At 35.4% G+C, this 25,627-nt stretch overlaps 1 protein-coding gene across 1 annotated transcript; it reads left to right on the top strand.

Annotated features, from left to right (window-relative positions):
* The first annotated feature begins 7,832 nt into the window (after positions 1–7,832).
* Positions 7,833–25,312, top strand: LOC103023576 (Fc receptor-like protein 5). The gene is made up of 6 exons (XM_049482787.1): positions 7,833–7,890; positions 19,652–19,924; positions 21,063–21,338; positions 23,065–23,340; positions 24,329–24,610; positions 25,047–25,312. Exons 1-6 carry the CDS (start codon positions 7,833–7,835, stop codon positions 25,310–25,312), a joined length of 1,431 nt encoding a protein of 476 aa, XP_049338744.1.
* The last annotated feature ends 315 nt before the right edge of the window (positions 25,313–25,627 follow it).

Genomic DNA, 25,627 nt, shown 5'->3' with positions numbered 1-25,627 from the left:
GTTATATTATTTTATATGCATGTTTCTGTGTTAATATTTGAATTTGAAAGGTTGGTTAATAAATTAATTATATTGACTGCACAAAATAATGTCTAAATGTCAGCTATGATAGATAAAAAGACAACAAATAAAATAAATAAATGTAATAAAAGGCATTACCACCCACAGTGCACAGTGCAGTGGGTGATAATGATTGTGACCAGCAGTGTCTGGCTAGATTTGTCCATGCGGTGTTGACACAGCTTTAAACATGCCAGCACAGCAGCAGGAAAAACTGTTTGTATAGGTACTAATTTAATATTAATAATTTAACAGATGCTTTTTTGTAATGACTAGCATTTTGCTTTTTACTTTTTATATTTTTATATGCAGAGTGATTTTTTTTTTTTTTTACATGCGGATGTAGTTGATGAATTTGATTTGGTTATCTGTGTACTGATTTAATTCTTCTTTTAATGTATACCTATTACAATGTTACGTTTTACGCTTTGTAATCAATTGTATTGTAACCTATTGTTTTGTTTTGTCTTTATTAATATATATATATATATTTTTATATTGTCATTTTTGTTATTTGTAATAACAAGCTGTATTAACAAATGTATTAGTTACTAATGTATTTTCATAATATTAATTTGCAAATGCTATATTTAATGCATGTGATGCTTGAAAGTAACAAATAAAAAATATATATTTTTTTCTAACCTGAACTTTGCTCATGCTCCACTCTTCTGTGTTCAGTAACTTTATTTAGTTTACATAATATCATGTTTTTGTCACGTCCTGGCCTTGTCCCATGTCTCTGTGTGTTTTCCCCACGTGACATGTACTCCTCTGTGTCTCCTGTCTCAGTAGTTTTCCACCATGTGTTTCTCATTTGTAGCTCCGCCCCTTCCCCAGGTGTTTCCAATTCTAGTGTGTTTCCTGTTTCTTTAAATAGATCCCCTGTGCCACTTGTCCCTCGTCGGTCTTTGCACTAACCCCTGTTGTTTGTCTCTCTGTGTCTCTTTGTATTACAGCCTTAGCCCTAGCCCTAGTTCCATGTTTATATCTTCTTGTTTATTTCGTTTCCTATAGTTCCCTGTTTATTTCCCTTGTTTCTCCCCTTTGCCCTGTTTAGTTTATTTATTCTAGTCTAGTTCAGTCCTTCCTTGTCTAGTTTAGCTTCTTGTTGTTTTCCATATATATATATATATATATATATATATATATATATATATATATATATATATATATATATATATATATATATATATATATATATATATATCCCTGCTGTCAGGGTTGACCCAGGCAGAGAGACGAGGAGGCGGACGTAATCAAAGGTAAGGTGAGAATTTATTAAACAAAGAGACAAGTAAACACGTAACAACAAAATAACTAAACAAACGAGGGAGGCTAGAGAACATAAAACTAAACAAACGCTGGAAAATAAACTAGGAATAAACAAGAGAGAGAGACTAATGATAAATAAACAAATAAACAAGTAAACAAGAAACAAAGAAAAACAAGAAACAGAGGCGAGCTAAAACTAACAAACAAACAAGAGATACTAAAGATAAACAAACGGGGAGACTATAAAACTAGGCAGGATAAACTAAAACAGGGCAAGGGAATAAACTAGGGAAAACACAGGGAACTAGAAAATAACAGAATAAACAGGAAGATAAATATATACTACAAACAAATAGGGAGGCTGACAAAAACAAACGAGGAAAACAATAAGGAACTAAACTAGATAGATAATAACTAACAAACAAAGCGGGAGTAGATAAACAAAGAAATAAACTAATAACTAAAGCTAGACAGGGTAAGGATAATTACAAGGATTTAACTAAGATAGACACGGAGAGAAACACGGAGAGAAACACTGAGAGAAACACTGAGAATACGGGAAGACAAACGACAGGAGACAGTGCAAAGACCGACCCGGACAGGTGACAGAGGAAAGCTTTTTAACATAACAGGAAACACACTGGGAGTGGAAACACCTGGGGAAGGGGTGGAGCTACAAATGAGACATGAGGTAATGGAAAATCACAGGCAGAACACAGGGGCACGGGTCACGTGGGACAACACAGGCACGAGGACAGACAGGAAACAGGGCCAGGCGTGACACCTGCCCAGTTTAGTTTTGTATTTATTCAGTCCCTCGTTTGTTTATATCATTAGAACTTCTTCTTTGTTATTTATTTATATATATATTTATTAAATTATTCATTTCGCCCTACCTGCACTTGCGTCCGTCTCCTCGTCTCCCTGCCTGGGTCATCCATTACAGTTTGGACACTGTTTTGTTGTGTGTACTACAGAGACTGAAACCTCATTGACCAGGTTGGGATAGACAGATGATAAAAAAGGGCCTTTAGATCAGGTGATAAAAAAATTGAAGCTAATGGTCATTGATTCGTAGGTGTAAAGCAGAATTTTATGTAATCTGTCAACCCCAAACCCATCAGTAGTTATGGTATTGCGTGCATTCTAGTACACCATCTGTATTGAATGAGGAACTTGTGAAACCCTGTGATGTAAGTAACTTCTTAGAAAGACTGTGGTCACCGTTGTTGGGTATTTAAAGAAGAGTTAGGATTGTTCAATCAGTCCTAATACAATACAGATGGTTACCTCAGAGTGAGGTATAGTTTCTGGGAGCTGTTGAAAGACACAGCGGATAGTCTTCTAGGACTTATCCCCCCATCATCACCCCCTCACACATACACACAAACACAATGAACACTTTTTAACACTTTTTTCATCCCTGCTATTCCTGCACATCAAACACTGATATTACAACATAAATCAATCCTCTTTATAGAGCCAATCAGTGCCCCCCCCAAAAAACATCCTCACAAACTGGAAAACAAAAATAAATATCACTATTATTGAAAGTCTATTAATGGACTATATATATATCACTGGTAATCACACTGATTACCAAGTCAGATTCAGTCTAAACAGCTGTAATCAATGCACTACTGCAAACCAGATAATAATTAAACACAGGGCCAACACTAGCAAACATATAATTTAGGCTTTAAATTTGATTAAATAGTTAAGATATATTTTAAAGTGAATGTTTCTGCAGTCTGGAAAGTATTTGAAATTATTTGTAATATTTTAAATCATTAGGAAAATGTGGGTTTAATTCAGAATATCAACATTTCTACTATATAGGTACTTACTATAATTTGTTATGGGTTAAAAAGTGCCCCCCCCCTCTCTCTCTCTCTCTCTCACCCTGTCTCTTTCTCTCTCTTTCTTTTTTCTCTTTTTTTCACTCTCTTTCTTTTCGTGTCTCCTTCTCCCTGTCTCTCTCTTACTCTCTCTCTCTGTCTCTTTTTGTCTATTTCTTTCTTTCTCTCTATCTCTTTCTTTGTCTTGCTCTATTTCTTTCTCTTTCTCTCTCTTTGTATTTCTCTCTCACTCTGTCTCTTTCTCTCTCTTTCTTTTTTTCTCTTTTTTTTCCACTCTCTTTCTTTTTCTGTCTCCTTCTCTTTGTCTTTCTCTCGCTGTCTCTCTCTTACTCTCTCTCCCTGTCTCTTTTTGTCTATTTCTTTCTCCCTCTCTCTCTCTCACACTTTCTTTCTCTCTATCTCTTTCTTTGTCTTGCTCTATTTCTTTCTCTTTCTCTCTCTTTGTTTTTCTCTCTCACTCTCTCTTTCTCTTTGTTTTTTTTTTTTCCTTTTTTCCCGCTCTTTCTTTTTCTGTCTCCTTCTCTCTGTCTTTCTCTCGCTGTCTCTCTCTTACTCTCTCTCCCTGTCTCTTTTTGTCTATTTCTTTCTCCCTCTCTCTCACACTTTCTTTCTATCTGTCTCTTTCTTTGTCTTGCTCTACTTCTTTCTCTTTATCTTTCTCTTTGTATTTCACTCTCTCTCTCTCACTTTCTCTTTCTCTTTCTTTTTTTCTCTTTTTTTCACTCTCTTTCTTTTTCTGTCTCCTTTCTGTATTTCTCTCGCTGTCTCTCTCTTACTCTCTCTATTTCTGTCTCTTTTTGTCTATTTCTTCCTCCCTCTCTCTCACACACTTTCTTTCTCTCTATCTCTTTCTTTGTCTTGATCTATTTCTTTCTCTTTCTCTCTCTCTTTGTATTTCGCTCTTTCTCTCACTCTCTCATTTTTTTCTTTTTTCACTCTCTTTTTCTGTCTCCTTCGCTGTCTTTCTCTTGCTGTCTCTCTCTCGCTGTCTCTCTCAATGTCTCTTTTGGTCTATTTATTTCTCTCTCTCTCACTCTTTCTTTCTCTCTGTCTCTTTCTTTGTCTTGCTCTATTTCTTTCTCTTTCTCTCTCTCTTTGTATTTCACTCTCTCTCTCACTCTCTTTCTCTCTCTCTTTTTTCACTCTCTTTTTCTGTCTCCTCTCTGTCTTTCTCTCGCTGTCTCTCCCTTACACTCTCTGTCTCTTTTTGTCTATTTCTTTCTGTCTCTCTCTCTCTCTCTCTCTCTCTCTCTCTCTCTCTGTGACATGTGCTTCAACATGAAGAACACAGGAAGTGATGAGTATTTACCTCAGTCAGTCAGTCAGTAATTAGTGGGACAGTATGGAGTTGAGTTCACTCTCTGTAATACTCTGTGAGTAAATCTTATCTTTATATTTTATATCTAAACTTTTAATTGTTAAATATAATAGAAATGTAATTTTTAAGTTTAGTATAAAACTTGAGTTCTACTGTTTGCATTTATCTTCTGAAAAATGTGTAAAATAGCAGTTTATTTATAAAAGTTAGTTTTTAACTTGAAATAATAAGACATTTATTAATTACAGTGTAACTGCATGCATAATTATAATTTCATTAGAGGGTTAATTTAATTAAAAATGTCAGGTATGAAGTTATGTAAATTGCATGTAGTAGATTAGGAGAATATATTTAGACTGGCCTGTTTCTGATTTATAGACACATTCATTCCACATAATAGTAACCCAGTAAATATTTCATATTAAACTAATCCGTGTCTTTGTTTCTGTCTGTGTTTAGTGTTAGCTGGGCTAATCCCATGTGGACAAACTCAAGGCAGGACAAGGCAAAAAAGTAAGTTTATTTGTTGAGCAGTTTTCACACAAAGTGCTTAACATAAACAGAGGACATGGGAAAACCTTCTGCTGTCAAAGATTCAGCAGTTGACTGTTACTTTTACATATCATTGCTGTTGGACCAGAACCTTATATCTCTATTTTTTTACCAATTTATATATTTTTTGATGTAATGTGAATCTGGCAGTTAGTCTTTATATTGTGTCCAAATATTATGGTGATCAGACCAATAGAAATGCTCCGGAATTGTAGGTTGACTTCCACTATAAAAATATAATCCTATAAAATGTCAAATTATAAGATATGAAATACTTAAATATAAAAAAAATCTTTTTTTTTCTTTTTTTTAGTTTGCACAAGCCTCTATCTGCATATTTATATTTTCATGATCACCACAAAAGACCAAATCAGTGGAAAATCATATAATTCATACACTGCACTTTCAATACAAATTAATTTCTTTGTTTCGCTAATGTATTGCATGTGAAAAGACCTAAAAGATTTTATTAATTATTGCTTAATTTATTTAAAAAGAAATATCTGTGGTTTGGTATTTACAGAGATGCCAAAAGCCGATATTATCCTGCAGACGTTCGCTGGAGCGACGATCACTCTGAAGTGTGGAATAAAGAACGGAGAGGGCAGCGCGTGGACTATCGGCTGGTACGAGAACGGAATAAGAGTTCGCTCCTCTAATGAGAAAAGTGCGTACGTTTATAAGGTGACAGCAGATGATGAAGGTAAAAAAATTATTTGCAGGGGAATCCATAAACAAGATGCCCAGAAGAGGACAGAGGCCAGTGATATCGTTGAGCTGTCACTCTCAGGTGAGTCAATAAGTGCCACTCAGGCCCAGAACCAGTTCAGAGAAACATGTGTGTGTTTATTTGTATCTGTTTATTATTCAATGTGAAGCATCATAATCTTTTAATTCTCCTTCTGTTATAGGTCCATGATTAATCTTGCAGGCCCTGAATCTTCAACCTGCAAGAGATGATGATTTGACCTGTCAAAATTGTCTTTATCTTTGTTTATATCACAGTTTTTCATTGTGTCAATGTATTCTTTTACTAGCCTATTTTGTTTATATATATTTTTTATTTATATATAAATATATTTCTTTCTACTTTTACTCTAGTTTTATTTTATTATTTTTGTTAACATTAATACAATGTAAAAGTTTAAAAAGTTCAAATAAGTGAAACTCTTGAATTATGTGTTTTATATTTGTGTTTTATATTTATACAAGGAAACGTCAGTAGTCTTCTATGGATTTACAAGGATCAGTTATTACTTAAATCTGTATTATTCAAATCATCCTGCACCTACCTGTGACTATGTGCTATTGTTTCTGTTACTGTCATTCTTATTATTCCCTATTATTATTATTATTCCCATTATTATTTATATATATACATATATTTATTTATACTTGTAATGATAATTCCCTATTATTATTCCCATTCTTATATATATATATATATATATATATATATATATATATATATATATATATATATATATATATATATATATATATATTTCTTTATACTTGTATTCTATTTTTATTTTATTATGTTTGTTAACATCAATATACTGTAAAAGTTTAAAAAGTTCAAATAAGTGAAACTCTTGAATTATGTGCTTTATATTTGTGTTTTATATTTATACAAGGAAACGTCATTAGTCTTCTATGGATATACTAGGATCAGTTATTACTTAAATCTGTATTATTTAAATCATCCTGCACCTACCTGTGACTGTGCTGTTGTTTTTGTTACTGTCATTCTTATTATTCCCTCCCCTTTTTTTCTTCTACTTCATTATCTTCATTACTTTTCTACGTCCTTTTCCTCATATTTTGTATATTAACCTAAAATGTACTGTAATTAATTTAAATACAATGGGAAAGTGCCTAGTACAAGACCTGCTGGCTTTTTGTACTGTTCCTGCACTGTTATTATTATTTTTACTCCTTTTTGTCTTTATTATGTTTTTGATGTATTGTGCATAAATAAATAAATAATAATAATAAAAGATTTATAAATATAAAAATGTATCGGATATTCTAAAGCCAGTAATTGATATATTAGTACACTAGTTTTTTCGGAACACCCATGTTGTTTAGTTGTCTTGTAGCAGTGCTATAAGCTGATTTTTTTCTCATCTTATCAATTACTTAAAAGGTCAATATTAAATCTAAAATAAAAATGTTACACAGGCAATACAACCAGTCTAATACACAGTCCAATACAAACAGTACTCAACACTCTCTGGCTTCATCTGTAATTTCTCTTAAGTAAAGACTTTTATTCTTGTAATACTTACAGAGTTCTATGTTTTAATCTGTTTTTTTTTTTTCTAATTATGATGATGACAGTGTGAATGTGCTGTGTGTAAGTGTGTAGATGCTGCAGTAGAGAGAGCAGTAACACCAACTGTTCCAGCACTGCTGGAACTACAGAATTTACTACAGTAAAATCTTTGTAGCTTCAGTCATTTTTTAAATCTGTTTCCAAAGCTTGGTTTTTTTTCATTGCTACTTACCAGCTGTAAGCTGTTAACCAATTAATTGTTTTCTATTATTTTCTTTTTTCTTTTTCTTTTTTTTTTTACAATATATGTATTTGTATCTTTGTACCTTTATCAGTACAATATAAATACAAGCTAACTGACAAATACACAGTTAAATAAATACTGCTTTTCACATTTAAAAGTTTTTTAGACATTACATTTAATTTCGACACTGTTCGTACCATTTAATGATCACATGACAACATTGTACTCAATTGTTTGAAAACAAGAATGTCAGGAATCCCAGTCAAAAGTTTCTACAGCCAGTCCAAACAGAAATATGGGCCAGGTAAAATTCTCATTTAATTTTAGGTTTGAATCTAGTTTATTTATGTACAAAAACATATCTAGCTTTATTTGTTATGACGTTTTTGAAAGAAAAGGACAAATTGTAGCAATAATATTATGAAGCTACAGTAAAAAAACAACTTCCTGTACAAAGACAAAGTCTATTTTTTATATTTGTTAAATCCTACTAATCCCAAATAAAATAGGTAGAGGAAATTAAAAAGGCACACCAAGCAAAAGTCTGGGTCTTGCTTATACACATTATTTTCAGAATAGTTAAATGTTCTTTGTGTGTGCGATGGGAAAACCTGTGAGAAGAGTTTGGAATGAGTTGTGGAGTTGGATGAGGATGAGTTGGGTGGTAATCCTCCAACATGTTGACCTCATTAATTTCAATTCCTCACAACTATGATCCAAAATCTAGTAAAAAGTCCTTTCCTGAACAGTAGAGACAGTTACTCCAACAAAAGCAGGATACACCAATACACTAAGTTAATATCTTTTCAATAGAAAAGATAATTAAGCAGGTGTCCCAATACGTGTTTTAAAGTGTTTTTAGTGTATATTTAGCAGACCTGATAACTGCAGTTGTTTTTTTTATTTATTTACTTAATGGATTTATTAATGTTCTGTTCATGTGCTGAATTAGATGCGTTAATTACTCTGTCTGAACCTGATCTGAAGGGACGTTTTTATTTAGGATGAAGAAGAGTCAGCATGTAGTCTGTACTGTTTCACTGGAACCCTTATGATGACGGGTATATGAGTAGTCTTGAGTGGAAATTTCTTACAGGGGGATTTTGCAAAAAAAAAAAAAAAAAAAAAAAAAAAATATATATATATATATATATATATATATATATATATATATATATATATATATATATATATATATAATGATTTACTGACTAATATGCATGGTGAGGGGAATACACTAAGGGAAATAAAAAGGTTGGGCTGGACTTGGCGGTCAAAAATGTCAGAAGGGACCAGAAAGAATGTAGGTGATTTGCTGGAGCTTGGTGACATCTATCACAAATTGCATTTTTATGTACCTTCTTCAGAGCTTCTTCAATTCAGCTTCCCATGGAGACTTAATTTGGTGTCGGGGAGGCATGCAAAGCTGGTAAATCTGTCCATAAACAGCAATTAAACTCTATGTAAAGGCCTGTGACAGAAAGACGTTTAAAGGAGGAAAATTGGGATATTGGCATATTGGAAAATTGGAAAATGGTGTTCTGAACAAAACTGCAAACACTAGATTTAAACATTTTATTTAAAGAGATAAAATGAGAGAGAGAATTTTATTATAATTTATTTTATTTTATTTGGGCAGGAGGTTTCTTTCTGTATGGTTTGCATCAGAGACAAGGGGGGGGGGGGGTGCTAAAATTTTTTTTGTCCTAGAAATTTCGCTAGAAAGACAAGGCTGTTATGTCAGTCATTTTTTTCATACGTTATCTATGGCTACACTCATAATAGTCACTTATACTCCTATAGTCCTGTGCTCCTTAAATGGACACTGACTCAAACTGGTTGACTGCTATTACAACACACAGCACCTCAGCAGTTAGAGTCTATAGAAAGCCTCGCTCTATTTAGAAACATCATACATCATGCACACCTTCAATAGCAACTATTTACAAACAGATCATTCACAGCCTGCACCCAGTTTGACTATATATATCTACAGAGCTTTCAGATCTCAAATAATGCAAAGAAAATATGTTCATATTCATAGTTCAGAAATCAATATTTTTTTTTTATCAAAGTTTTCATGCATCTTGGCATGTTCTCCTCCACCAGTCTTACACACTGCTTTTGGATAACTTTGTCACTCCTGGTGCAAATATTCAAGCAATTCAGTTTGGTTTGATGGTTTGTGGTCTTCCATATTCCTCTTGATTAGATTCCAGAGGTTTTCAATTTGGAAAAATTAAATAAACGCACAATTTTCATATGATGGTGCTCTATCTAATACTTTGGGAAAATATTTTAATATTTAAGTATTAAAATATAAATTGTTAAAAAGTTATTTCTGTACTGATGTTTTTTTCTACTAACGATGCTTGTTATACCCTCTTATTGCCTCAGAAATAAATTACTGAAAGAAGAGTGTCGCTATCACATTCCCGTCCATGATGAGTGTATAAATACCACCAACCACAGCTTATGACATCTTTAGCGAATGAGGAACTGAAACTCAGTGATGCAAGCAGCCTTCTGAAACGAGTACATGGTCAGATTATTTGCATGCACTATTTTAAAAAGAAATACATCAAAGTATAAAAGTAGAAGAAAAATCCCTAAACCCTTTTTAGTGACCCTCATAGCACTGCTAGACAGAACGTTTGCCTTATCAGTATCTTCACACAGATAACACTGTAGGTACAAATGTGTGTGGACACCCCTTCTAATGAATACACACTGGCTTATGTTGCAATCGTGGCTGACACAGATGTGCAAAATGCACACACCCACCCACACATACACAGCTTGTCTAGTCCCTGTAAGGCAAGGCAAATTTATTTATATAGCATGTTTCATACACTGTAAAACCCGATAAGTTGACTAAACACAAAACTTGTAATATAATTTTGAAGTACAATGAACTTAACAAATACATATACATATATATTTAAATTTAATATTTTCCTGAACTTGTATTTAGTTTTCTTTCTGGTTTCATTCAACTATTTTTTTAAATACTCATAGAACTGAGAGCACAGCGAGAACACAGAGTTACTGCAGCTCAGTAAATGATGCTTATTCTACAGCCAACAACACAGAGTCCAAGCATTTAATCATAATATATGATCTACAAGTTTACCTAAGGTAGCCCCAGGTGAATCACTACACACTGATGGTGAGTGTTAGTCAGAAACTGTTGGACACACCCAGTATGCAAATAGATTGTGACAGAAGCCAATGGAAAAGAAGCTGTTAATGGCAACAGACTAAACTCAGTTATTATAAGTTGATTAAACTCAAAGATCTCAGTTTGAATAGTACAGTATATGTGCCCACAAATGTTCAACTAACTCAAAATAGTTGAGTATTGTTTAGAAATATCCAATTTTATGTAAAACAGATTTAATTTATTTGAGTTCAGACAACTTCTGGGTTTACAGTGTACACAACGGTCAGGCAAAGTGCTTTAAAAATTAGAAAATACAAAAAAAGTCAAATAATAAAAAAATGTGTAAAAGAATAACATATGATGAGTTGGAGAGTTGGGCTGGTGATCATCCAACATCTTGACCTCACTAATAATTTGTCAGTGAATGCAATCTGTGATCTTACAGAACTGTCCAGAAGAGACAGTTACTTCAACAAAAGCAGAATTAACTTTTTTAATGGCCCTGATTTTTTATTAGAAATAATGAATATAGTGTACAACACAGTTTGAGAATATCAATAATTGAAACTAAGAGTCTCAATTTTAGTGTTGCATAAAAAACGCATTAAAATGTTTAAAAACAAAAACATAAAGAAAATCTATTGAAAAATAACACTCTCGTAAAAAGATCAGCCACCTATTATGAAAATGGACTTATTAAGGGTATAGAGATTTTAAAAAAATAGTCTGTTGATGTAATACTTTAGTGTTATTCTTTACACACACCCCCCCCCCCCCTCTCTCTTTCTAAGGAAGTGATGATGAGCGTTTAACACATAGCATAACTCATAGTCAGTCAGTCAGTAATTAGTGGGACAGTATGGAGTTGAGTTCTCTCTCTGTAATACTCTGTGAGTAAATCTTCTCTTTATATCTTCATTATAGTGAGGTGCTGCTAAATGAATGAAGGGAAGTAATATTTAATCTGAACAGCAGTTTCTGTAATTAACAGACAGACAGACAGATAGACAGATGTGTTGGATGCATTGTGTGTGTATTTTGTGATTGAACATTTACTGTTAATGTTCTTCTGACATGTTTTTATTTAATTACACTATATGTTCAAATATATGTGGACACTTATCAGCTGCTTTAAGATTTGCCCATTGTTGACATTTTTAGGCTCTTTTTGCTGCCAGAAATGTACCGTTTGTGTATCCTTAAACATATTTTAGTACAGAGTGACACACAGAATCGGAGAGGAATACATCTAAAACATGTCACTGTAATTCAAGACAGAAAAGCACATTGTCTCAATATTTTTTTTTTGCAATATATATATATATATATATATATATATATATATATATATATATATATATATATATATATATGTTTTTGTCAATTGTGTGCCTGATATCACGCAACTAAATTTAGAGGATTTCTTTTCAAGCATTACATAAAAACTGTTCATGTTTTCTACGAAACATTACTGAAAATCCTTATTGAAATTGTATTAGAGGTAAAACTGCCAAAATATAATAAATAAAAATCACAAAATTGGAGATTGCCTAACCTTTCCTAAACTTCCTAAATTTTCCTTTTGTTTTGTTACGGATGGCTATTTATTAATTTTTTTCAAACATGCAGAATTAGGGTTGATCCCTTTCTGATCTGAAATTATTAAATGTAGTAAAAAGTGAACAAGCAGTTTCTCAGAGTGTACTGTAGGATTATTCAAAGCTCTCAAAGTTTTCAGAAGGTAAATCATTTATTTTACTGCAGAGAAAAAGGGTTTTGTATCACCTTCACCTGTAGCAGTACTTGTCTACAGACAAAGGCCTGTAACGAGATTAGATCAAATATACACGTTGTAATGGCTATCTTCTCATTGATCCAAATTCCAAAGCATGTGTTTGATGATGAGCTTTTTTTTCCACACAAATACAGATGATGCAGGATGTCTACTACAGTAAAACACTGCTACCTGTTCACAGACAATTCTGTATGAAGTTTATTCCTCAGTTTGAACTTATTTATATGCGTGATTCAGTAAGTGTTTGTAGATAAGGAGGCCCTTTTAGTTTACTGCTCATCCAGATAATATTTAACATGAATGCAATACTTCTTCTGTTCTATGTTTCTGTCTCTGCTTTAGTGCTGACCACTTTCATTCACTGTGGACAATCTGCAGGTAAATCATTGTTAAAATAAATTATTGTTTTCCTATTTTATAACAATTTATAACATGGATACATGGGTCATAATCATAATACTGTGAATTTTGGTGTTTTATAATTGAAGTTTAACCCTAACTTTATCACTTTTTATTTTCTCTTTTTAATGTTTTATTTCCTGTTATGCATGCAACAAAGACAGGGTGGACAATTTTAGCCAAAACTAGCATTTAATAAAGTTGCAAAAATTTGAAATTGTTAATGATGACATTGTTTTGTTTCAATAATCTAAAAGTATTCAATTACTGTGATATTGTATGATAACAGGGTGGACAGTTTAAGCTTTATCTCAGCTGATGGCGACAATCTGATAAATATTAAGTGAAATAAATATTTTCTGAAGACAAGTCTCTTTATTCCCTTGAAAATAAAATAGTATGTATAAAAATTTAAAGAATTATCTAACTTAACATCAGGCAGCATTGCAGACAATGCACAGAAAACATCAAAGGAAACTGTATAAAGTGTATAAGTTCCTGTATAAAAAATATATTCCTTTATATTTGTTATAATGTGCTCATTTATAGTAAGTATTGATTAATTATTGCTTTACAGTATTTGTTGGAAATGTAAACAACTAAGCTGTAGAAACAAAGGTACATCTTATAGATAGTGACCCACCTAATAGCTGTATTATGTTAAAATCAATGATTATTGTTTGTTTCAGGGAAAGCAAAGGCTGTACTTACAGTGCAGACGTCTGTGGGAGACACTATCTCTTTTAAATGTAGAATAATAAACTCAGAGCCAGACAGGCTGTGGACTATCCACTGGTTGAGGAATGAGCTGGTTGAAGTTTCTAAAGGCAAATATGAATATAAATTTAACGTGAGCGCAAATGACAGTGGTAGATACACCTGCATGGGACGCTCCAGGGGGAACACTGCAGAATCCAGTGATGATATTAAGCTGTCTGTAACAGGCGAGTATATTTACAGTGTCTTTAACACTTTATCTTTTACTAATTTTAAATTACTATATAAGGGGTGTTCAAACTATGGCCCACGGGACATTTGCGGCCCGTTTTCTTTTTTGAAGTGGCCTGCAAGGTATTTTAGAAATAAAATGAAAGTTGGCCTGCAGGTTTTTATAATGTGAGATTCAAAGTTTAAAGGATACCTGTCAGGGGAAACGGACCAAAGAGTCTAAAAGCGGCGAGAATGCGCAGTTGTAGCAGGGGAAACTTTTTTGTTGATAAACCATTTAGTTTAGAAGTTAGAAGGTATGCTGGGTAGCTAGCTTCATCTAGTTAGCGTTAGTTAGTTAGCTAGCGTTGGCTAGCTATGGTAATATAGCTAGCTAAGTAGGTAATGCTAGCTATGTTATCTTGAAATTGTCAGCTTATCTAGACTTTCGGTAACGGTACCTCTCGCTGCTCTGCTGGGTGGGCTCGTTGTTTGGCTCATTCCTTTCATAGTAACGTTACCCCCAGTCAGGTGGTCTGTACATCCCAGCTGTTCAGAGGAAGAATAAAAACGGCGGAAAAAAGCGTCTGACTTTAGCTTACTTGTCCAGCACTAATGCTCCTGACACTAACCCCTAGCATTGCAGCTAACCGGAGGATTCTCAGAAAACGGGCCAAAGAGTTTAAAGCAGGGAGAGTGCGCAGTTGTAGCGCGGAAAATGGACTAAAGAGTCCAAAAAATAGACAACAAATACAGAACATTTCAGGCATGTTAGAAAAATTACTATTTTTGAACTAAGTTCAGAGGGAAGTGTTAATGTTTAATTTTTCAGGAATCAGTTGCCTAATTAGTTACCTGGATTATTATTACCTGGATGCCCCAGACAACAACTGGTTGTGAATTAAATAGTTTGATGCAGGAAAGTACAGCTGTTATCACTGTTTTCAGAATCCCCCTTAAGGGAGCCCCTCCCACTAGTTACAGACTAGTATACAACCAGACTGGAACATGTTCAGCAGTATCCATGCACACTAGCTTAAACATCTTTAAAACATGAACGGATAAAGATACTAACTTACAGTTTCACTTTCAAATTATGGAAACAAAACACCAAAACCTCAACCTATCCTTTATATCGTTGGGTCAGTTTTGCTTGGGGCCCCCCAATGAATTAAAACGTCTCTGCTTTTAAGTAGAACTTAACTAAGTTCTAAGTTACTAAACTGCCCATCCATCTATGTTGGCAGCTGATCCTGTTGTGAGATTTTGTTCTTGATTTTGTTGTGAGGGTGTTTTTCTTTCTCTTCCACAGAGAGACCAAAAGCTGTGTTGACCATCTATCCTGCTAACCAGGTGTTCAGAGGAGAGAGTGTCACTCTTGTATGTGACATACAGGGAGGAGGGGGCTCTGAGTGGACATACCACTGGTATAATAGTGGAAACACATTTTACTCGTACAGCACAACCGAGCAGTGTAAACTCAGCTCTGTTTCAGAGTCTGATAGTGGTGAATACACCTGCAGAGGGAAAGTTGAAGGATCCACACAATACTCAGACACCAGTACTGCTGTTAAATTGACGGTATCAGGTGAGTGTTGCCATCTTATTGTTTTAATTGTAGGCATTACCACCCACAGTGGGCAGTGCAGTGGGTGGTAATGATCGTGACCATCGGCATCATCTAGAATTGTCAGTGTGAACAGACAAGTGACGCTTTAGCTTGTATGGGACATTGCACAAGTCAAGGGACACGATACTCATCCCATGTCCAAAAACATTTGGCATGTCAGTGTAAGAGTAGAGTGCAGTACAAAAAGTACCAGATTATGTTTTGAAGCCATAAATGTGATGTAAGTACGTAAAGACATGTGACATGATCAGACCAAACACAATGCAAACAGAGCTAAAACAATGCTGGATTACAGACCACATGGATATGCACAAGGGCGTAGGAGCGGGCTTGATATTGGGGGGGACACATTTGCCAATATGAACCCAAGCCCACCCAATAGTTTCCTAGAACAACATTTGTGGAAATTACTTTTAATTAAAAGTAAATTATTATTATAAGGTGATTTTACAACCTAAACATGTTACTCCACATTACAGCTACTGTTGTTAGAAAAATTATGCAAGCAATGTCTGAGTTATCACCTAATATTTAAAATAATATAACAGATTATTATTATTGTTATTATTATTGTTATTATTATTATTATTATTATTATTATTATTATTATTATTATTATTATTATTATGTATTGGCATGTCAATTCTGTTGTATATTTACATTTTCTCCTGCACTTTTATTTTTTTCTACTGAGAGCTCTTCTTAAGATGGTGTCCTTTTATGTAAAAGAATGTAACTTTACGTTTCATAGAGATTTTTATAAACGTCAGGATATGTGGTCTTACAGTGAAATACAAATGAACAGAAGTCACGTTACAGCAGTGTTTCTCAAACCAGTTCTTATATATTCTACTGCATATTAAAACTGTTCTGCATATTCTAGAGCTTCCTCTGGTGGATATACATGATTAATTTAGGCTCCATAGGGGGCTAAAGGATTTTAACAGGTAAACTCAGTAAATGACTGTTTATTAGCTGATCAGGTGGAAAACACTAGTTTAGGGCAGTGATCGGGGTTAAGTAACTGCTTTAAACTACCAACTTAAAGTACTGTACGAAATTCTGGCGATCATCTACATCCAGCTTCTAGATAACTAGTTAGTTAAATCAATTTTCGTTCAATATAGCTCACAGTAAATCCTGTAATCCTAAATGAATAAACAGTTTGAAAATTAAAGTGATTAGCTGATCAGGTACAGGGAAACATTACATATATTTTTTATTTTTTTCCTTTAACCCTGACTCCCAATCTAGCTAATTCCAAAGATAAGCTTACACAGCTGCAGTTTATTAATCACAGTGGGTTTAAACTGTGTGCTGATTCAGAGACATGTATTTTTAACCAGCTATCAGAAACATATCATCACAGTTGAAGTGGTTAGCCTATCGTTACCTTTCTTTTAGAAAAATCTCCGTATATCCATATCTGTTTTAAAATCAGCTGAAGCTGCTGCGTCCCGATCCCGCTGCTAAATCTCACAGCGAGGGGGCGGGGCTTCCCCAACAGCAAACTGCCTCTGCTCCGCGCGCCGCAAAACCAGCAAGCTGATTGGCTGTTTCTACTGAGAGGCGTGACTTAATACTTGAACCGGCTCCGTGATTGGTCCGGTCTGTCTCCTCATTAATAGTACAGCTGACCTGAGCGAACTGATATCATTTTTGGGGGGGGACAAATCCACCTGTTTCTAATATTGGGTGGGACATGTCCCACCCATCCCCCCCGGTTCCTACGCCTATGGATATGCATATCATAAAGCAGGGAAACTCAGATTAGCCAGATAACTTGAGCCTAAACTCAAGCTTTTCCTTATACAACCACAGCTGGAGGACATTACCGTTTGACATCATTTGCGTTTGATATTTCATGGCTTACTAAGGAACCTTTCTTTGTGAAACACCTCCAAACACTGACAATTTGAGGGCACTGCTCATCAATGACAGGAGTAGAAGCATCTTTATAGATAGAGTTGTTAATGCACACATGTGGGAATATTAAAGATTGATTTTTGCTTTGATTTTTAGTCCGGCCAAGTCTGTGCAAGTTGGCTCAAGTCTGCAGATTTTTTGTCAATCAGAATCAACAGTTATAGAGAGAATCGAGGGATTTGTGAGGGGTACAGGCTTTGATTTATGGCCTTCAGATTGCATTTCAGACCATTTAGAGCATAATAAGCAAATTAGATTTTTTAAACCTGACTGTGAGTTTAATCTGTTTAAGGTTTTATGAATCAATCCGAACATGTCCTGTCAATAGCCAATGAAAATTGAGCATGAAGGATAGTTATGACAAAGTGATTGACTGTAGAACACACTGGAGAGTCAGTCACTCTGAAGTGTAGAACTTCAGTGTATAACTGCAGTCTGTAAGAACACCTTTACCATCATCAGTTCAGCAGCAGGTCAGGATCAGGATCACTATCTCACTTAGATAGTAAAATAGTGTTAAAGAGGAAAAAAAATATATGTCCTGATGCTACCAAGATGTGGACAGCTCACAGCCAGATATAAGCATTTAGCTATTTTGTTATCAGCATTTTATCACAATATCACAATAAAACAGAAGGCTAGATTGCTGAACTTGGATTCAGACATGACAAGGTGCCTTTCTGCTTCAGAATCTTGCCCGAATAGGCAGCATACGCCTGTTATATCAAAACTGGACAGCTGCTGGTTCTCTATCTACACAATCTCATTGACTTTATCATAGCCACTGCTCGTGACTCACAGTCTGGTGTATTACGTATGTATATGAGGTTTATTCAGGTAAATTTCTGGTGTATTGCTATCTCAGTAATGGAAAACACAGGCGCACCACCGCCTAAAACCAACCTAAAAAGAACTCAGAAAATCATTGCTATCTAAGCAGTGAATTGTCAACACAGGCATGTCCCCAACATACCCACTTGTTATGCACATGTATGCAAACTTTTACATAAACAATAAATAAAAGTATCTGAATTAAAAGGGAAAAAATCTGTCCTGATGCTCTCAAGCTGTGGACAACTCACAGCTAGATATGTTGGTTTAGCTATTTTGTCAGTAGCATTTTATCACAATATCACAATAAAACAGAAGGCTAGATTGCTGAACATTGATTTAGACATGACTAGGTGCCTTTCTGCCTCAGAATCCTGCCCAAATAGGCAGCATATGTTTCAGAAAAAGCTGTTATAACAAAACTGGACAGCTCCTGGTTCTCTATCTACACAATCCCATTGGCTGTACACAGAGGTGGAGAGTAATGAATTACTTACAGTAATTGAGTAATTTGTAATTTTTTAAGAAGTTTTTAAAATAGGTAATTTTACTTTTACTCAAGTACATTTTGACACAAGTAATTTACTTCACTACATTGGAAAACTCCTCGTTACTGAGTAAAAAATTAAATGCTGGGGGGAAAAAAACAAAAACAAATATGAATAAATAAAAATGTAGTTTTGTTCTCCATGGCAGCACAGCTGAACTTTTCCCAGCAGTGTTTATTATGGTTAGCGGGAGAGACGCTGTGTAAATCAGCTGTGCTCGGGGGAACAGGTGTTCTGTCGAGTTACTTTTTAACAGTAAAGAAAAAAAATGGATCATAGAAACCTATGCCACTTGTTTTTGAAAATGTTTTATCGGGTGGTCTAAACAAATACTGCATGAAAGATCCAAATTATTACTTGGAATAATAATTTATTTAAAATATTTACTTTATGATTTGTTGTACTTTTTTACATCAAATAATTAAAAGTAACTATGTAACTTTTACTCAAATTAAATTTTAAATTGAGTACTTTTTTATTTTTACTTGAGTAGAATTTTAGCAAGTAAAGGTACTTTTACTTAATTACAATTTTTTAGTACTTTTTCCACCTCTGGCTGTACATAGCCACTGCTCTTGACTCACAGTCTGGTCTACATATTAAACCTGCTAGATGTTTGGCAGGCATCTGTGATTCTTCATCTTTCAGCTGTTTGCACTATAATGTTGAGTGAGCACCATGTGGTCGCCAATTTTCAAACGTTTTTTTTTTTTTTTTTTTTTACAAAAAATTGTTGGCAACTTCAAAACTTGGCTAAAATGGTGTAGTTTTAACTAGGCATTAGTCTCTTTAATATTTTTTTGCATTCATGCCTAACAGCAGATGTATGTTCCTTTCTTTCTGCAGCTTTACCCAGAGCTATACTGACTGTAGATCCAGACAGTACTGTGTTCACTGGAGAGTCAGTCACTCTGAAGTGTGAGATTACTGGTTATGATGGATGGAGATATCAGTGGTTTAAAGGCAGCAGTAGAACTGCCGTCTTAAAGTCTCAGCGAAACACCTTCACCTTCATCGGTTCAGCAGCAGATCAGGATCAGTACTGGTGTAGAGGATTGAGATACTATACCAGACCCATATCATCACAGGACAGTAATAAAATTACACTTACAGTCAGAGGTGAGTTTACTGATCTTACACTTTCAATGTACAATGAAAACTATTCTGGAGAATGTATGGTAAAATTTAAAAAAAATAAATATATTATTTGTTCAGTAAGGAAAAAAGCAACTTAGCTTCACTTTTGAATCGTTTCAGTTTTTCACAAATTGGAAATTAAGGAAAAATATCATAATCAATCAATAGGAAAACTCACTCATAGAACATAGGAATGGAAAAAATATCAGCATCCACCAAAAACAGAATTCAAGACCACATAAAAACATGGTCCGCACTAAGCAGCCTTTTACATCAGCACAAACAGATCAACACACCAATAACAAAACCATTATGCCAGCATCCATCCCATATATCTACCGTCTCTACCCGAATGTTCCTATACAAACACACATACACACAGACTGGGCAGATACTTATCTCCACATAAAGACCAAAAAATATTTATTAATCTATTGTTTTTTTTGTAGCTGTTTTGCTCTCTTTGTTGTTGTTTCTTAATATTTTTCGGGGTTTTTTTTCTCTTCTTGGCTTTTTTTTTCTCCCCCCTTTTTTGTCTTCTCTGTTTTTTTGGGTTTTTTGTTGTTTCCCCTTCCTCTCCTCACAGTTTTGCCTGCAATTTTTTGTGCTTATATTATATATCTCTTATATAATATCTCTGTATTAACACTAATCAAAATTAAATGTCCTCCAAAAAAAAAAGCCAAGCCAGTGCTTATCCTGCAGGATACCATGGTTTTAGTGAGGACTTTACCTTTACCTCTCTTAACTTAAAAGCTCTTTTCGGTTTTAGTTCTGTATTTCTTTTCTGATTTCAACGATGTGTGAATGAGATAATGAAGATATTGTGCACAGTAGTTCTTGTACGAGGTTCTTGGTACCCAGCAAAAATGCCAGATCCTCTTTTAGAGGTTGTGCATGTGACACAAATATCTTTTGTATATATAGGCTTTTCTCTTTTTGCACACTTGGTAGATGCATGCAATAATATATATATATATATAGGTCCCTAAAGAGATTGTGAGAGACTTTGTGCAGTCTAGCATCATGCAGTCTATTTTTTAGGGCAGAACTTTGAATTTAGCTAGATGTTCCTGTTCTGAAATTTTGTTCTCAATAAAATATTGTTTCTTTTCCACAGAGGTACAAAACGCTGTGGTGTCCATAAATCCTGATAATCAGGTGTTCAGAGGAGAGACTGTCATTCTCAGGTGTGACCTACAGGAAGGCGGAGGCACTGAGTGGAGATACAACTGGTATAAGAATGGAAACACAGTTTACTCAGATATCACCTCACAGGAGATCAGACTCAGCAGTGTTTCAGAGTCAGACAGTGGTGAATACGCCTGTATAGGGAAAATAGCAGGAACCCAACGCTACTCGCACTACAGTTCTGCTGTTATACTGACTGTATCAGGTGAGTATGATCATCTCTACAGTCTTTATTACCCTCACTGATTCTGTAGATCCACTCAAAGAGATATAAATACTCATGATGGATGAAGGTTTCAGTGGTATAAACAGAATACACAGCTTGGTTGGGCTGCAGTGTTTTATTGCTTAATTAATTTACTGAAAGAGAGTTTGTTTGCTAAGCATTTTGGTAGGCCTTCAACATTAAATCAAGTTTTCTAGAGTAGGGAAATTACTATTATGGGAGATACTAGAGCCATTCACATTAAATAGATCCATTAGGTGTCAATCATATCATTATTCAGTATTACTATTACTTATCTTATTGTTTACCTTTTAAGTCATTTGGAGGAAATGGAGGGACACTAGAACAAAGAACCTCAGCTTAGTCAGATAATTTGGGCCAAAACTCAAGCTTGACTTATACAATTACAGATGAGCAACATTGTAAGTGGTTGCTCAAGTGCTAAAAATTGGCATTGTCTGCCTTACTGAGAAATCCTGCTCTGTAAAATATCTCTTCACACACTGACAAAACTGTAGCATACTGCTCACAGATATTAGAAGGGGTCATAGAGTACACATAGGTGGGAACACTTAGTGGAAGGTGGAACAGATAAAGAGACATGGGTGGAGAAAAGAGATTAAAACAAAGACAAATTGTAACGGTTGGCATCCAGCTGAGGCTTCCTCCAGACACCAGATGGAGCCCTTGAGTAACACCAGCAAATAATCAGGCTCAGTGCAATGCACCTGTCCAACAGTGCTGGATATTTGAAGCTGTCAGAGTGAATCTATGCTTGTCAAGCAAATTTTCTGTTACTAGTGTTTCTTTCTGCCTTTGCTGTCTGTCTGAGAGTTAGAGTGACTCTGCACTTGTTTTCATTTTTCTTCAGTTTTCTCTTTGCCCTTTTTCTCTCAGTTTGTCTGACTCTCTCTCTCGCTCGCTTGCACTCACTCTCTCACGCTCTCTCTTGCTGCTCTATAGTGTTTCCCTTCTGTTAGAAGGGGATCACTCCCTAAGGTACAAACATGCTTAAAAATTTTGTAGTTTGATTTGAGAAGGTTCTTGTTTACTTTAACCCCCAGTTTTTAAGGGGCAGATAGTCTTCCCCTGTCATTATTTTGTTAATTTTTCAATGTGCTTGCTTTCCCACGCTCAGTGTGGTGTTTCATTGGTCCACCTGTTTTCTGAAAAAACTCATTTTAAGTTGACATACTTGGCTGTGTTCCAATTCACTCTGCTAGTGTAGTGGCAAAGTGTTAGTCAGTGGCCAGGATGCAACCCCTGGGTGGATTGTATTTCATATTTGAGTTTACCTGCTTTGAGATCTATTATTCTGCACTTGGGTCCATTTACTACCTGGTGCAGTGCAGTAGAAACCAAGAAGCCGGAGACCTCGGATGAATCATGTCCTCAGATAGGAATTGTGATGTTTTCGGACAGATCCCTTTTCTTGCAATAATAGGATTTAGCTAATGCACTTTTTCTTTTTAGCTGGAAGTGAGTTTTTTTATGGCTAAAGTCTAAACTCTGAGCAAGGCTGAGTTTTGCACCATGCTTATTCAGTTTTCGTAGTGTTGTTGTTTCACTTTTATGCTGTATGTGTGCTCAGAGAATTGTGGGTAACTGAGGACCATGAAGGAAACATCAGTTGCGTCTTTTAAATGTTGGCTGCATTTCTGGTCTGTAAATGAGCTATTTTTTCTCTTTTGCTCTCTTCCCACAGATTTACCCCGAGCTACACTGACTGTAGAGTCCAGGTGGAGACCCGTGTTCACTGGAGAGTCAGTCACTCTGAAGTGTGAGATTACTGGTTATGATGGATGGAGATATCAGTGGTATAAAGGCAGCAGTAGAACTGCCGTCTTAAAGTCTCAGATCAACACCTTCACCTTCACCATCAGTTCAGCTGAAGATCAGGATCAGTACTGGTGTAGAGGAATAAGAGACAACAGACCCACATCATCACAGAACAGTAACAGAGTGGATCTCTCTGTTAAAGGTGAGTGATCAATGTGCATTAATTAACCCTGTTCTTTTAATGCATCACTTCATAATCTGATTATCTAAGTAGCACACTTTGATTTCTTAGGAAATCTGATAAAGAGAGAGATTTTAGATCAGGTATGGTATTTTTAGGGTATCTAAACACTTGAACAAAGTATTCTTAGATTTCTCACTCACTTAATGAATTAATAAAGTTAGATTTATATAGTTCCTTTCTAGAAACCGAGGACGCTTTACAATCACATCTTATACTCAGCACTCATCCACACACACACTGGTGAGAAGCAGCCGCCAATAGTGCACAGCTTACTCTCAACTGGAAACAACTGTCCACCTGGAGAACTGCATTAGTGGAGTTGAAGCATCACTGAGTACCAATCCATATATATTTTTTAAATTTCGAATATCCAATTTAAATGATCTCCATGTTTTGGACTGCGGAAGAAACCCAACAGACATGAGGTGAACACTGAAACTCCACCCAGATAGGGACTTGAACCCAAGACCCCAGCGCTGGAAGGCGAACGTACTAACCACTAAGCCACTGTGCCACAGCACCTGTGAAAGTGACGTTGAAAGTAATGTTGAACGTTACATTATCTTCATATAATGTTCATTTTAAGGACTAAATATTATAAGATTAAGATGTGTACGTCTCTCCAAAGCAAAAAAACAGTTTTAGAGCTACAGAGTGAGTCAAAATTCAACAAAGGGGACAGTAATGGGTGAAAAGCAATCTTTAAGGTCTTGTTCAGAAGATGAGACATTTCCCCAGAGATGCTCATATGGGTTTATAACTATTGTATCGGCACCTGTCTTGTCTTTTTCTTTGATGTTGACTCTACCTGTACAAAGGTAAACTCAGAGTTTTTCCATAATTTATTGCAAACAGATTAATCAGTTTACTGATACAGTCAAGTAATCAGATTATGAGGTACATATTAATACACTCACTGATTTGTTGTTGTCATTTTTTTTTTAAGTTACAACTCCTTCGGTCACTCTGATCGTCAGTCCCAGCAGATCTCAACACTTTACTACTGACTTTCTCTCACTGATCTGTGAGGGACAGAGTGACTCTACTGGATGGAGAGTGAGACGATACTCACTCAGTGAGAGTAAGGTGTCAGATTGTTCATCAGGCTGGGGATCAGTTACAGGATCTACATGCAGCATCAGCTCCCTCTACACATCCCACACTGGAGTGTACTGGTGTGAGTCTGAATCTGGAGGAAGCAGCAGTCCTGTTAACATCACAGTGGACGGTGAGTCTTCAATGAGGACACTCTTTCTTGAGGCAGACATGCAAAAACTTACAAACACAGCCTATTCAGTTCTTGTAGAGAAGTACTGCCAATAGAATAGGAGTCTGGAGCAGAAAAACATGTATCTTTTGGCACCATGGTTAATGCCAAGCATGGGCTAGAGGGGTATAAGCCCCAGCATTGAGCTGTGGAGCAGTATAGCTGTGTTCTCTGGAATGCTGAAGCTCCATCCCTCTTTTGAGATGAGTTGTAAATGCTCTGACTGTCACAGAATTTAAAAAATCTAGTAGAAAGCTTTCTCTGGACAGTAGACACAGTTACTCCAAGAAAAGCACGAACAAATGCTTTTTAATAAACCTAGATTGCTGAATAAACTCTGCATAGTGATGATAGAGTATACTGTATACAATCTGTAATAACGTTCTCTTTCCTGCAGAGGGAGATGTAATTCTGGTGAGTCCTGTCCATCCTTTGACTGAGGGAGATCCTCTGACTCTACACTGTTTATTTCTCTACACAAAGCCCTTAGACCTCACAGCTGATTTCTATAAAGATGGATTATTACTCCAGACCCAGACTACAGGAGAGATGACCATCCCTACTGTCTCAAAGTCAGATGAAGGTCTCTACCACTGTACAATCCTACAGATTGGAGAGTCTCCACAGAGCTGGATCTCAGTCAGAGGTTTGCATCTAAAATAGTATTTCCCTATATTACTTTACACATGCATCACTCTAACAGTAATCATGTTTTTCATTGGGCGTTCTTTTGTTTGCACCAGCTCGGCCTACTTCAGAAGCTCCATTCTCAGTGCTCCGGCTGCTCAGTAGTTTAATGGCAGCGTCTCCATATCTTCTGTTGACCATCATACTGGTGGTCAAGTACTACAAATCTCAAGGTAAGAAGTCGCTTAACAAAATAAAATATCCAGGGTGGCCGCGGGTCCTTAAAAAGTCTTAAATGGTATTAAATTTCATTTTTGTAAAATAAGACCTTGAAAAGTCTTATTTTGTCTT

This window comes from Astyanax mexicanus, chromosome 8 (assembly GCF_023375975.1).
Source record: "Astyanax mexicanus isolate ESR-SI-001 chromosome 8, AstMex3_surface, whole genome shotgun sequence".
Taxonomy (NCBI): Eukaryota; Metazoa; Chordata; class Actinopteri; order Characiformes; family Acestrorhamphidae; genus Astyanax; species Astyanax mexicanus.
This window is presented reverse-complemented; position numbering and strand designations above follow the sequence as displayed.